Source organism: Pristis pectinata, chromosome 22 (assembly GCF_009764475.1).
Source record: "Pristis pectinata isolate sPriPec2 chromosome 22, sPriPec2.1.pri, whole genome shotgun sequence".
NCBI classification, from domain to species: domain Eukaryota; kingdom Metazoa; phylum Chordata; class Chondrichthyes; order Rhinopristiformes; family Pristidae; genus Pristis; species Pristis pectinata.
Window position 1 is genome coordinate 20,906,028 of NC_067426.1, and position 14,474 is coordinate 20,920,501.

The window sequence follows — 14,474 nt, forward strand, 5'->3', positions numbered from 1 at the left end:
TCAACAGTTACATTTAGTGTTATCTGGAAGGACTGTTGAAAGGCATCCAGTTACCACCTTTGACGTGCTTTATATTTAAGCCAGATGTAAGTAGGGAGAGACTGTCTAATTTGCAAGATCTGTTCAACATGTACAAGCTGTTGACATATTTCTGAATCTTTTCAGTTTCTGGAATATACCTAAAGTAATAGTAGTTGCATGAGAATCACAGTGTATCTTGTACTGGGGAATGAGCCTAGCCAGGCTCATGAGCATTTTGGGAACAGTGATCAAAATTCAGTGGTTGTAAACAGTGATTGTAATTTTTAAGATAGTTGTGGGTAAGGATAAAACTGATCCTTGCGTGAAAGTGCTAAATTGGGGGAGGCTAATTACAACAGTATTAGGCAGGAACTGTGGAGGGCAAGTTGGGAGTGGCTGTTTGGGGGTAAGATTGCTGGCACATGAGCCGAGATCTTTGTATCCTCTCTAGCTATAGGCAAGTCCTTGAAGACTGGAGAATAACCAGTGTTGTTCCTTTAATTAAGAAGGCAGTAGGGATAATCTAGGAAATTTATAGGCCAGTGAGCTTTACATCAGTGGTTGGGAAATTATTGGAGAAGAATTTTAGGGATAGGATTTACTAACATTTGGATAAACATGGACTTGTTACAGATAGTCAGCAAGGTCCTGTCTCTCAATTTTTGATGGAGTTTATTGAGGAAGTGATGAAGAAGATTGATGAGGGCAAGTAGGTGGATGTTGCCTACATGGATCTTAGTAAAGCATTTGACGAGGTCCCTCACGGTAGGCTTGTCCAGAAGATTAAGTCACATGGGATCCATGGTGAGCTGGTAAGTTGGATATAACATTGGCTTTGCCATAGAAGATGGGGTGGTGATAGAGAGGTGTTTTTCTGACTGGACGACTGTGACCAGTGGTGTTCCTCCAGAATCAGTGCTGGGACCTCTGTTTCTAATATGTATAAATAAATGATTTGGATGAAAATCTAGGTGGTCTGATTAGTAAGTTTGCAGACAACAGGAAAAATGCTGGAGTTGTGGATAGCGATGAAGGTTGTCAAAGCTTGCAGCAGGATATAGGTCAGTTGGAAATTTGGGTGGTGAAATGGCAGATGCCGATTAATCCGGACAGGTGAGATGCAAGAAGAAAGTATACAGTAAATGACAGGACCTTTAAGAGCATTTATGTACAGAAGCATCTTGGGGTGCAAGTCCATAGCTCTCTGAAAGTAGCAACACAAGTTCATAAGGCAATAATGAAGATGATCAACATGCTTGCCTTCCATCAGTCAGGGCACTGAGTATAAAAGTTGGCAAGTCACGTCACAGCTATGTAAAAACTTTGGTTAGGCCACATTTGGAGTATTGAGTGCAGTTCTGGTTGCCACATTAGAGGCAAGATGTAGAGGTTTTGGAAAGGATGCAGAAGAGGTTCACCAGGATATTGCCTGGATTGGAGAATATTAGCTATAAGGAGAGATTAGTCAAACTTGGATTGTTTCCTCTAGAATGTCAAAGGCTGAGGGGCAACCTGATAGAATTATATCAAATTCTAAGAGACTTGGGTAGAGTAGCTAGTTAGTCTTTTTCCCCAGAGTGTAAATGTCAAATACTAGAAGGCATGGTTTAAGGTGAGAGGAAGAATGTTTTAAGATGTGCAAGCGAGTTTCTTTACACAGAGAATAGTAGCTGCCTGGAACACAGTGCCATGGGAAGTGGTAGAAGCAGATATAAAAGCAACGTTTAAGAGGCATTTAGACAGATACATGAACAGGCAGGGAATAGAGGGATACAGACCATGTGCAGGCAGATAGGATTAGTTCAATTTGGCCTCACGGTTGCTGCAGACATGGTGAGCCTGGGGGCTTGTCCTGCACTACTGCTCTATGTTTTTAGGAGGAAGGATAAAATCATTTAAGCAAAAGTATTCATTGGAAGATGTGTGGGGAAAGAAACAGTGGATCTATTCTTCGAGATTGAATCAGGCTGCAAAAGTTGTGTGGGCAGAGTAACATGAAGTAAAGTATGACAGAATCTACTTAAAAAAAGAAATTGCATTTACACAGTGTCTTGTTACATCACCAGAGTGCATTAAAGCACTTTGTTTAAAACCAATGAATTACTCTGAAAGCCATTTACTTTTAAATAGATAAATGCAGTACCCAGTAGCACATGTCAAGGTCTCATAACCACTAGGTTCATGAATGACCAGGCAATTCCTTTACTGAGCATTGCTAAAATTTTCAAATTTATTTAGTTCCATGGCATCAATTCTGTGGGTTAATGCTTCATCTGAAAGACAACATCCCCTCAATACTGCACTTCTGTGTGGGCCAAGATTGTGCTCAAGTTGGTAACAGAGCTTATTGCAACTTTTAAGTACAAATGTTTCATTTTTAGCTGCATTCACTTGTAATTAAGTCCTTAAATTTAGAAGATTTTAAAATTCTCTGACTTACCTTTACAACAAAAGTAAATAGTATTTTCTCTCTATGTACCTAAGGCCCTTTTAATCTATCTTTTTCGAACTTGTACCATCTCCTATTCATCCATTGCCTTTGTAGAAGATTAGTGCTTTGTTATGGATTCAAGTATTCATGGAAGGTTAGATCATAGTTTGACAGCTTGTTGTACTGAATCATCAGCATTGAAATCACTACTTAATTATCTGGTGTTGGGAACTTGTTGATTTCACATTCCATCCACTCCTATACTGTATTCCCACAACACCTCAGATAGATGTAGGATCTCCTCTTTTCCACAACCTGAAAAAAAAAGGAATACTTGACTACATCACTGCCTGAAGAACTCCCTCCAACCCTCACATCATCCTGTCCTGGAAGAATATTGCTATTCCTTCATTGTCGTTTAGTCAATATCCTAGCACTGGTATAAGCGTCACATTAGCTTCATCACTAGGACAGTAATGGTCAAGCCAGATAGCTCACTGCCACCTTCCAGGGTAATGAGGGTATAATCCCAGAAATTCAAATACCATAAAGTAACGCTAGTAATGTCTACATCCCATGAGTGGAGGAAAGAAAGGAGCAGGTAAGCCATTTAGCACAACATCTGTTAGATCATGACTAGTTTGTAATCTAGCTCTATATACCTGGCTTGCCCCATTATCCCTAAATACCTTCATAGAGTTCTAGAAAGTAAATGGGAATAACCTGAGGGACTCGATGTCTCGCGCGTAGCTGGCCATCTCTCATGCATGGACTAAAGTGATGTAGAATTTGTGCCCCTCAATAGGGCAAGCAACATTCAGACCACACAAGCCAGATGTTGACCAAATGTTGACCATCACCAACAAGAGAGAATCTAACCAAATCCTCTTGCATTCAGTGGCAATATTACCTCTGAGACACCATCTTCAATAGCCTGGTGTTCAGTATTAACTGATCAAGTAGGTAGATCATCAATTAAGCAACGCTATATTCAGCGTTTTGTTTCTCTTTTCATTACCTCGATGTGCTTATGTATGGCCTGATCTGTCTAGATGGCACACAAACAAAAAGCTTTTCACTCTATCTCCATACATGTGACAATAATAAATCAATAAGTATGTTGCTGTAAACTTCGAGGACATTTTTCAGATTCTGATGTTCATTACTCTGAGCTGAAACCATTTTCTGTCATCAAATTATTTGTTTCTACCACAAACATCTGGTGCTTTTTTTTCCTGGCAATTTTGTACTTGCATCTACTTGTCATACTTTATTTGGTACTGTAGTGATACCAATTGCTAGAGGAAGATACCTGCTAAGGTGTTGTCTTTCATTGCCCATACTGAAACAAAGTTGAAGCCTGAACTAAATCTTCAAGATACTCTTTTGCAAAAGAGTAATAAGTAATAAATAAATGGAATATGGTATTGATCTTCCTTTTATGCCCTTGTATAGTCATAGTTACTCAAACAAGATTTTGTTGATGCAGTGGTAGGACATTTACTGTATGATTGTGCTGTGGTGATTGCTTGAAATTGAGAACCTTAAGATCTAATCTCAGTATAGTTGAGTAGGAAAATGAGTGAATGGAGCATTATGGATTTAATTAATCCTAGGAGTCTATCAATTTGCCTGAATTTCTAATTTCAGTAATTCAGGATAGTTGGTGTTTTTAAGAAATGATCAAGGATTTAGTCAGGAAATGTGTATCTACTAAATATTTAGTTGGACTAAATATCATGACATCTTTCCTGTAAGTTATTTGAAAATTATATTAGATAAAATGTTTAATTTTGAACCCTACTAATATGTAATGAGAGATTTATTGTATTCTGACATTCTGGTTTTTACCTTGTTTGTTTATATATCTTTGCAATTGCTAGTGGTCACTTCATTCTTGTATATGAACAAAATTTATTTGAATTGCATCAACAACCAGCTTTATTTCCCCTCTATACGAATCAAAGAAGTAACTTTCCAACCCCTGTGATGAGGAAATTAGGGTCCATGCAAGTCCATACCAGGTTAAGATTGTACACGTAGCATTGCAAGACAGCATGTAACATATCAGGTGCGAGCCAAGCTAATTGACCCCCCCCCCCCCCCCCCCCCCCCCCAAGTTACTAACCTAATCAAGATTAATGAGAAGAAGTTGATTATTGGCCAAAGAATTCCCTTCGGCTCCTGAGTAGAGAGTGGCAACAGGTGAAAATGAGCGAGCTGGTTGTGTTGTCAAAGATCCTACACAGTTAGGAAATAAAAAGATGTTTGTTTATCTTGAGTTTGTGAAAGGCTGCTTTGACTCATTTTACTGAGTTGTGTTTTTTGTTGCAGGAGCTGTTGGGGCTCAGCCCCTCTTCACGGTGCCAAGGCGTCCAGGATGTGGCACCATGGGAAAACCGATTAAACTGCTGGCCAACTGCTTCCAAGTAGATATCCCAAAGATTGACGTCTACCTCTATGAGGTAGATATTAAACCAGATAAATGTCCTCGCAGGGTTAACAGGTGCGTATAGAGAAGGGGATAACGCTTGAGAGAAGAATAAGGTGCATTTGGGTGTAGTGTAAATTGTAAACCACATTTATTTTCGTTTTACTTGGCATATCAAGTTAACAACTTGTGTCATTTAGGAGTATGTTGTGGGAAGTGCACAATTGCATACTTTTGGTCATTTGGTTGTATTTGAAGAACACAGACTGAAAAGGGAAATCACTGTTAATAAATGATGGGAATCGTTAGACTTGGGATATGCTTTCTCATCAACCTATTTCACACCACCTTAAGATGGCTGTTTGTTGTGTCTAAAACCATTATAAAAGCTATTATTCTGTTCCATCTTCTCTTTCCACTCCGTTTTAATCAATTATTAGTCAGCTTAGTGGAAAGGCAATATATTCCCAGTTCTAAAACTGCAAATTGTGTGACAGGTTCAGCTGCTAATATGCCACAGTTTGATTTCCTGTCCCTCTTCTTGCCACTTCCCCCTTTCTAACATCAAAAATTACAATAGAGGGGATCAAATTCGTAAATGTGTCCTATGAAACAGTACGTCACACTAGATTATCTAGATATTCTGAATTACCACTGGTATTAACGTAGTCTTCCTGCTGCTTCCTATGGCTATTCTAAAGTGTTCATCTTACTCAAGAAGTTGTTTCAGCAGTCATTATTTTTATAAATCATTCTTTTGATCCTAAGGTATACAAAAACTTATACATGGTGTTCCCTCATTTTGAGTTATGAGAAAATGTCATCAGGTGTCCCATTATTGGTGAAGGAATTGTATTTAATTTAAGATTAAAAGGTTTTGCAGACTTCATGGCTGTCTTCTTTGCTGCAAACATTTATGGATCTGGTTAGACCTTCATGTTTGCCAGTTCAAAGATTTACTGGAATAATTAGAATATCTTATGGGGAAAGGGTTGAATCGGCTAGGCATGTGCCTGCTAGAGTTTAGAAGAGTAAGTGGAGACTTTATTTGAAACATAAGATCCTGAGGAGTGTTGACTGGCTGGATGTGCTCCACTGACGGAGGAAATGAATGTTTAGGATGGTGGATGGAGTACCAATCAAACAGATTGCTTTGTCCTGGATGGTGCTGAGCTTTGAGTGTTGTTGGAGCTGCATCCATACTGGCAACTGGAGGGTATTCCATCATGCTCTTAACTGCTGTTTTGTAGATGGTGAAAGGCTTTGGAGTAACAAGAGGTGTGTCAATCTGCACAGAATATGCAGCCTTTGACTTAAACCTGTAATATTTATGCGGTTGGTCTAGTTGAATCTCTGGTCAAGGTAACTCTAAGAAGATGATGATGAGGAATTCAGCAATGGTAATGCCTTTGCCTCCTATCAGTATTTGTCAGGTCATACTGAGTGTGGAGTCTCTGTGGCAGGCTGAGGACCTATGCATTAGGTTAGAAGTAAGGATGAATACAGGTGGTGGTGAAGTCTTTGAAGAAACTAAGGTTTCTACTTTCTGCTCCCTAAGCTTGTTGGGGGAATGTAATGTCTTGGGGGATATTCTGTGTATGTGTAAGGTCCAATCTCATTGACTGGACTATGAAGGAGCAAAAGTAACGAACAGAAAGTTATGTTATGAAGGCATTGGGCCTCATGGTAACATCACATATGAATTAATTTTTTTAAAAAAAGCAAAAACTTTAAAATATCACCTTTTCCCTGCTAAAATAGTTCAATCCCCTTTGTAATAGTGATTATGAAGCAGTTGCTGGGAAATGTGACCACCTGTTTGATCAAAGAGTAGTTTATAAAGTTCTATTAAGGACTGAAGGTATTTGGAAATTATACTTTGGCATTTACGCAGCTGTAAGCATGGCTGCCAATTGAGGAACAAAGAAAATCTGGTATGTGTAAGAGACCAAAATTGGAGGCATTGTTGCCAGCATATCAAATTTGTTATCAAATCCTGGCTTTACATCATGATTCAGAGGCATTTTTTCCTCAAAGGCATCTAGTGACAAATCTATTGATATACCTATCACATATGTAAAGTCACCAGAGTCCTAGTTTACAAGCCCAACATTCCTTCATCGTCGTTGACACTCCCCACTGCCTGTCTAATCTCTCTCATCAATTTGGGCACCCACAACATCTAACTTTTGTTTGAAAGTTGCTGAGGCCAGGATTGATGACGTGGCAAACTGAAACGACAAACTGGATACTATCAAGTTGAACATTATATTAAACAATTGGAAAATCAAGTTGCAATCCTATATTAAACTCTAATAGACAAATTAAAACAAACCCCAATAATAACATCTGCCCCATTTTACTTCATGTGAATAAGATCATGTAAGAAGAGGTGAGCCGGGCAGTTTTTATTTACTGACTTTATCCCCATTAAATGCTTTTCTTTAAATTTTGATATTTAACAAGCAATTTTGAGGCCTATCTGGTGACTTTCAAATCTGACAAATTGAGCACAATGACTTGAGGTGTGCAGAGATTTTGATGACTGAGGGCTAGAAAAATGATGAGATTGGAACAAGTTGGGCTAGTTGGCTTCACTTGTTCGTTTCCTAGAACAAGAAATGCTGAGCATGTTTTGATTCTCAGTATGAAAAAGACATTTGGGAGATTAGAACTGAAGAATGCATAGCAACTCTCAGTTTCTGCTAACTTGGAAAAGGTTGCATTGGGCTTTCTATCCTGAGCATCAATTGGCCATGTTAGATTTGTGAATAACAGAATCTGCTAGGGGAAGTATAATGTAATAAGGTAACCTGCGTACTTTTATTAACAGAATGGTTACAAAGAATCAAGCAGAATGTTTTGGTATTTTGAAGCATTTCTGCTCTGATGGTTTGTAAACTAAACAGGAGAATTTTGTTCACTAAAAGTGTGCTATGGCATAATATAGTCCATAACAAAATGAAGATTGTAAACATTCAATTTATCACTCTGTTTGCTAATGTACACCAGCAAGGTGGTGGTCATAAAGTTGTTTTTCTTGTGGATACTTCATGGAGCGGCAACAGTGCTCTCACCTCTTCTGACGGTGAATCCTTCACAGTAGAATTTATGTAAGTTAACACACAAAGTCATCCCACCTGCAGTTTTTGAATCATTTTGCTAGAATTGCATGTGAAGTGTGGATCTGGAAGAATTCTACATTACCTATATTAAAATTCTGTTCTTTGGAAATGGTACTGTATTGCATTGAACATATTCTTTGATTTAATTCTATTACCAAATGTAGCATGAACTAGCTTTAAAATTTTGGATTCTGGTTTGCATATATTGCTTACCATACTTCTGCTTAGCATATTCAGGAAGAAATTTCATGAAACTTTTTTTTTATAATCCACAGTATGGGAAAATCAAACACAGTTCAAGAATGTAAATACCTTAAAGGGAACAGTCCTTGTTTCTTAATCTGCCCATTGGTTCTGGCCCAATTTTAAATGAAGTTTGAACTTCATCTGCAATTGGTCATCTAATTTCATGAGGAAAAATTCATTGATGTTCGCTATTTTCTTTTTGAATACAACTGAGGATTGGTGAAGGATAGCTAGAGAAATTTTTAAAATCAATAGTGAAGACCAGATAAGGCTGGAGATCCTGCATCATGCATTTCTCTTCTGTATAATAAAATAAGTTTCTTCATGGCTTGTCAGATAATGGGTTGATGTAGATATTAATGAGTCCTAGCTCCATCTCTTGGAAGTTAGGCAACACCACTTTTACATCATATTTAGCAAATTAATCTATCGCTTGCTTAAAGTTAAATATGTTCAGTCTTTGAGTTTGGTTTAATCAAATTTGTACCCACATGGCATTGACTTAAATTGTTAAAACTTTCCTCTTTCCACAGATGCTGTCTGACACAGTATTTTCAGCATTTTCTGTTTTTATTACAGAACTTTATAATTTCATTTTGTAGATATTGATACTCATTGAGATTTTAGTTTATGAAAGCCATCAATATCTTAAATGTTAAATATTATTTTAATTGAAGGTCTGATTGTCAGTACTACAGGGTTCTGCTTCTTGTTCTCCAGTCCTGGCATTGTCAACATGTCTTAGAACCATTGTATTCATGTTCTGATTAAATCTAATTTCTGTTCTGAGCATGTACAATGGTATAATATGTACACCAGCTCTTGCACGTCCACTATAAAGTAGCATCGAGCATTGGTACAACATCAGGGTATTTCGAATTGCAACATTGAGTAGTTAAAAAAAAGAGAACCACACATCTCGATTTGTGAGAAGGGAAGAGAGATGATACAAGCATATCTTTTCAAAAAACATTAACGTTATTGTTACGACTCTAATTCTTTATACCCCAGATTGAATGTAAACTCCAAATACCTTACAATACATTAGAACATAAATTGAAGCAAAAGTAAGCCATTTGGCCCCTCACAAGTACTTCCCTATCTGGTGATCATGTCTGATCAATTTTTTGAATGATGGAGTCAATTTTATTTATTTACTGGGAAATTCAGCGTTTTGGTTCTCACCAAACACTTCATGTTAATAACAATAATGCATCTTAGTCCAGAAGAATAAACCACACAGACTGGGAAAAATCCCAAATTGTAACAAGTGTTATTAGAATTATCAACTACCTTCTCTTAGAGACGTTATTGTGGTTGCCAGATGCATTAAAAATAAACCTAATTAATTTTGATTTTGAAACTTGTGCTTCTGTAGCATTACTGATGGTCTTTGTCCATGATTACAATCACTTTAAATATAATGCCAGAGCATGACTGGCCATGAAAGCCCATATGAGTGTAACTTCTTTCAGGTTACAAGATGTAAAGGAAGACGAGGAAAAAACTCAAAATTGTTCAATAATTGTTTTGCATAGTCAATAAGTTGAATTTTGATTCTTGGATTCTCCTCCTTACTAGTCACTCTGTGTTACTTATAGGGAAGTGGTTGACTCTATGGTTCAGCATTTTAAAGTTCAGATTTTTGGAGAAAGAAGACCTGTCTATGATGGGAAAAGGAGTCTCTATACTGCTGATCCCATTCCGGTCAGCAGTACTGGGGTAAGGGCTGCTCTTGTTTATTTTTTAAAAGTTGTTCAGAAATTTATACAATGGATTTGTTAATATCAGTGATTGAGCCTAGATTCGGTTCATTTGCATTGTTAATTGGTACCTCTGAGTTGGTGCCTTTTTAATTTCCTGCATTTGCAGATTTTTACTTATTTTACTGATGATTTTAATTATGTGCATGAGGACTGTCATGGTAAACATTGAGAATATTGTTTCTAAATTTGTGTTGGTTTGGGGCATCTCTTTATGAGCACTTAATAATGTCAAGTGCATCAACCTTCATTTATAATTAGGTTCAGTTTCATTTAATCTGTTCATCCAAAAAAGATTCATTTAAATATCTTTGGTATTATAGTAATCTTATTACAACATCAATATAATTACTAAACTGTGCTCTCTTCACTAATTAATTCTAAGAAATCATTCCATATTGAGATTTACATGGAGTACAGTGCAGGAACAGGCCCTTCAGGCCACTTTGTCGGCATTGACCATGATGCTAATCTATCTAATCCCATCTACCAGCATGTGGTCTGTATCTCTCTATTCTCTGCCTGTTCACGTGTCTGTCAAAATGCCTCTTAACTGTTGCTATTATATCTGCTTCTTTGCACCTACTTGTTCGGTGTACCTTTCTTCTCACCTTAAATCTGTACACTCCAGTATTTGACATTTCCACCCTGGGACAAAGACTGACTATCTGCTCTGTCTACGCTTCTTATAACTTTATATACTCCCCCACCACTTTTATATCCCTCTGTATCGTGTCTGAAAATCTGAATTCTGGAATGTTCAGCTGCTAGTCCTGTCCTCCTCTCCACCAGCAATTTGCAATGATCAACTCAAGATTATTTTTCTGAGGCCTTCAACAAATGTGGCCTCCTCCCTTTAGATATTCTGGTCCTACCTCATATTCAGTTGTTCTTGATGGCCATACAAGGGATGACAAGAAGTATGGTGTTTTATTTTTCATATACAGTACTCTGCTGCCCAATTCTATCTTGTCCACCCACTGGAGAACAAACACTCCTCGTAATGTGAAAACCTGCCCAGTTTTGATGCTGTTTTCCAGTGCTATTTCCTTCCCAATGCAGCCATAAATCTCTTTGCTGTCTTTCCACATATTTGGTTTATTGTTCAGTGCTCTTAATGACCTACTGTTGGACTTTCAGAATCAGGGCTTGTAAAAGAAATAAGAAAATAGGAGCAGGGTAGGCAACTCAGCCCATCAGGCTTGTACCACCATTCATTATGATGATGGCTGATCTGACCCCAGTTTCATTTAATCTTTTATGTCAATTCCTCGGCACTCAATTCCCTGATCGTTCAAATATGTTTGTTTCCTCCTTTAAATACCCTCAATGATCTTACCTCCACATTCCCCTTGGGTAGAGAATCCAGAGATTCATCATTCTCTATGAGAAGTTTCTATGCACCTTAGTTACAAGATTAGGGATAATCATTTAAAATTTTGTCCCCTCACTGGAGATTCTCCCACTAGTGAAAACATCTTGACATGTACCCTTTCATGCCCCTTAAGTATCTTTTATATTTCAGGAAGGTCACCCCTCATTCTTTTAACTTTCAAAGAATGTAGATCTAATTTCTTTAGTTGCTTATGATGGGGCAACCCTCTCATTCCAGGGATTAGCCTGATGAATCTCGTTTGGACTGTCTCCACTATATCCTTCCTTAAATAAGGGGACCAAGATCATGCGCTATACTCAATCTGTGTCCATACAATTGTAACAATACTTCCCTATTTCTAAACTCCAACCACCTTGCAATAAAGCCAATATTCCATATGACTTCCTAACTTTTTGCTGCACCATATTGGCCCCAACTAAGCAGAGCAACCCTACTACATCCTTGTGATATTTCTCCAGAGTTGATGATAATAAATTTTAGCAAGAGTTTAACTTTTGACTCCCCAAATACAATTTCATGTAGCAGGACTTGCAGTCAACAAATAAATTGTTGTGCCTTCATTGCCAATAGTTTGCATTGTGCTTGAGCCTGTTTTTTGAGAGATGGGGTTAGGGAGTGGGGTGTTATAATGGTCCATTAAAACCATCCAATACTTGATATTTTGCATCTATTTTTCATTTTGCTTTCTACAACAGAACTAAAACTATTTTATCAAGAACTATCCTGTACACAAAGAAATATCGCAGATAGCTTATGTCTTTGATTTTTTTTAAAAGGTGGATTTGGAGGTGACGTTGCCAGGAGAAGGGAAGGACCGAATTTTCAGGGTGTCAATAAAATTTGTTTCAAGGGTGAGCTGGCACTTGCTACATGAAGTCCTAACAGGTCGTAGCATGCCAGAGTTGCTGCCTGGATTGGATCTGGACAAGCCACTCAGCACAAATCCTGTCCATGCTGTTGATGTTGTCCTTCGACACCTTCCCTCCATGAAGTGAGTACCCCTCAAAGTTACTTTTCACTCTTTTGATATTGATTTTCTTCCTTTTAATCCACCAAGCACAGATCAAACCACTAACCTTTTTTTTCCCCCCCATCTACCACTGTAAATCTCTATGCCATACTTGCATCTTTTTAAAAAAAAGTAGACGTGTCTTTCTTGCTCCTCAGTTTCTGCCAGTATTGCTCTGGAATTGGTCACAATTATTCTACTGCAGATATTCCTTGAAACATATATTGGATAGCATGAGTCTAAAATTAACTCTTTTGAACACGCATCTCCTCCGTTTGCTTTGTGTGTTACATGCTAATAAAGCTAAAATAATTTTTAAATATTCATATTCCTCTTGTAAATTTGAGCTTGTATTGTTGTCATTCCAACTGAAAATCTATGGGGGTTATACCCCCACCCTCCCTGTTTCGCATCCTAATTTTGTATGGAGATTAGTCAGAATTGTACAGCACGGAAACAGGCCCTTTGGCCCAACTTGTCCATACCAACCAAGGTGTCTTCCTGAGCTAGTCTCATTTGCCTGCATTTGGCCCATACCCTACTAAAACTTCCTCAAGATTAGTAAAACTAGAAAAATCAGGACTTCTTCTGAACCTCCAGGACCCAACTATTATTACTGTTGAACTCCATGGTCAATTGCTTAAGAAAATAAGACATGAGGTTTTATTTTCCTGTTCTGCCTACGGGTTTATGAACAATATGGAAAGACGCTAACCGAGTGAAGGGTAACTGATACTGCAGAAGTAAGTACATTTGAGAAATAGAGGAAACTCAAAAGGAAATGAGGATGAATTCAGCCTAGAGATTAAGAAGTTGTGAAATGAGGTTAGTTCTTTCATTTTGCAATGCATTTTTCCTGTGACATGAGGCAATTAATTAATTACTTGTTTAGTCAGTGTTTGTATCCCTCAAAGTAAAAGCCAGAAGTCATTTTCTGTTGTACTTGGCTGTTGCACTTTTCTTAATTGTACATATGCTGTAAGAAATTTGTCAGCATCTGCCTGTGTTCAGCAAATTTAAGTCTTTTAAACCAAAACGAGAAAGCTTCCGTTTCATTATTTTCTACCAGATTGAAGTCTCACCAGAGGTAGAATCTTTTAGAGCTATACGCTAAATATACATACTAAAACCACGGAGTTGGCTGAATGATGATTCAGGAATGCCAACGTCTGTACTCAAGAAATGCAACTCATAAATGGTGTTTAGATCCTTCTGCCCAGATGTGTGCACAACCATAACTGGTGAGATTCCCATAGAAAATGGTTTCCATGCACTAAAACTTAACCATGTACAAGAACCTTCCAACTTCCACATAGTCCTCTCAGGTTAAAAGGAATACATTGACTTGAGCGTATTGGTGACACAAAGTCTAAGTTGGAGCATAGAATGAAGCCTTACAGTAAATACTCCATGTAAATATGAGATGTAGTTAACAGTTATATTAACTAAGGAGGTGATTAGATGGCAGATGGAGTGGATGGGGTTACAGAATGTAGTGAATGGCTTATAATATTTGTAATGGAAGAGGATGACCCAATGGTAAAAGAATGGCTATTAGTTTGGATTGGTACTGGGTTCTTTGAAAGGCTGCAGAGCTTTGCAATAGCGATGGCAGTAAGTCAAGCCAGAGAAAGGAGAAGCTAGTTATTGTGCTTCAAGTATAACTGGGAAGTTCACCATTAATTAGCTTATAACCCATCAGTTTGGTCCTAGTCTCAGTCTTCCGATAGTTGGCCAATTTCCAGTTGATTGGTACAAAGCCTTTCTGACCATGATCACCAGCTCTGCCCTGAATAACCTATTAGCTAGGGCATTGAGTTTAAATTACTATTAATGAATCAGATATATAATTTTCAAGCATATGGCACCCAATTCAGACAACAACAAGCCTGTTGTCAACAGTTTGATTCATGTCATCATAGTTGCATCTTATGGTTCATCTTCATAAAAGCCATTTCACTTATTTAAGGTAAGAACTTGGGGTGTGCTTATAGATCAAAGCAGCTAAGTGTCTACATGATTTAAATTGCATCTAAGCTGATCCAAAAACAA

At 37.8% G+C, this 14,474-nt stretch overlaps 1 protein-coding gene across 3 annotated transcripts in view; it reads left to right on the forward strand.

Moving 5' to 3' along the window:
• The window catches only part of LOC127581650 (protein argonaute-3), a 98,654-nt gene that overhangs the window by 38,836 nt on the left and 45,344 nt on the right, over positions 1-14,474 (forward strand). For 2 of the 3 annotated variants that reach the window (XM_052036220.1, XM_052036219.1), the window contains exons 2-4: positions 4,787-4,958; positions 9,856-9,976; positions 12,190-12,404. In XM_052036220.1, the coding sequence (XP_051892180.1) occupies positions 4,787-4,958; positions 9,856-9,976; positions 12,190-12,404 (508 nt within the window). Of the gene's footprint in view, positions 1-4,786; positions 4,959-9,855; positions 9,977-12,189; positions 12,405-14,474 lie in introns of those variants that run through there. The other variant, XM_052036221.1, reaches the window with a different exon arrangement.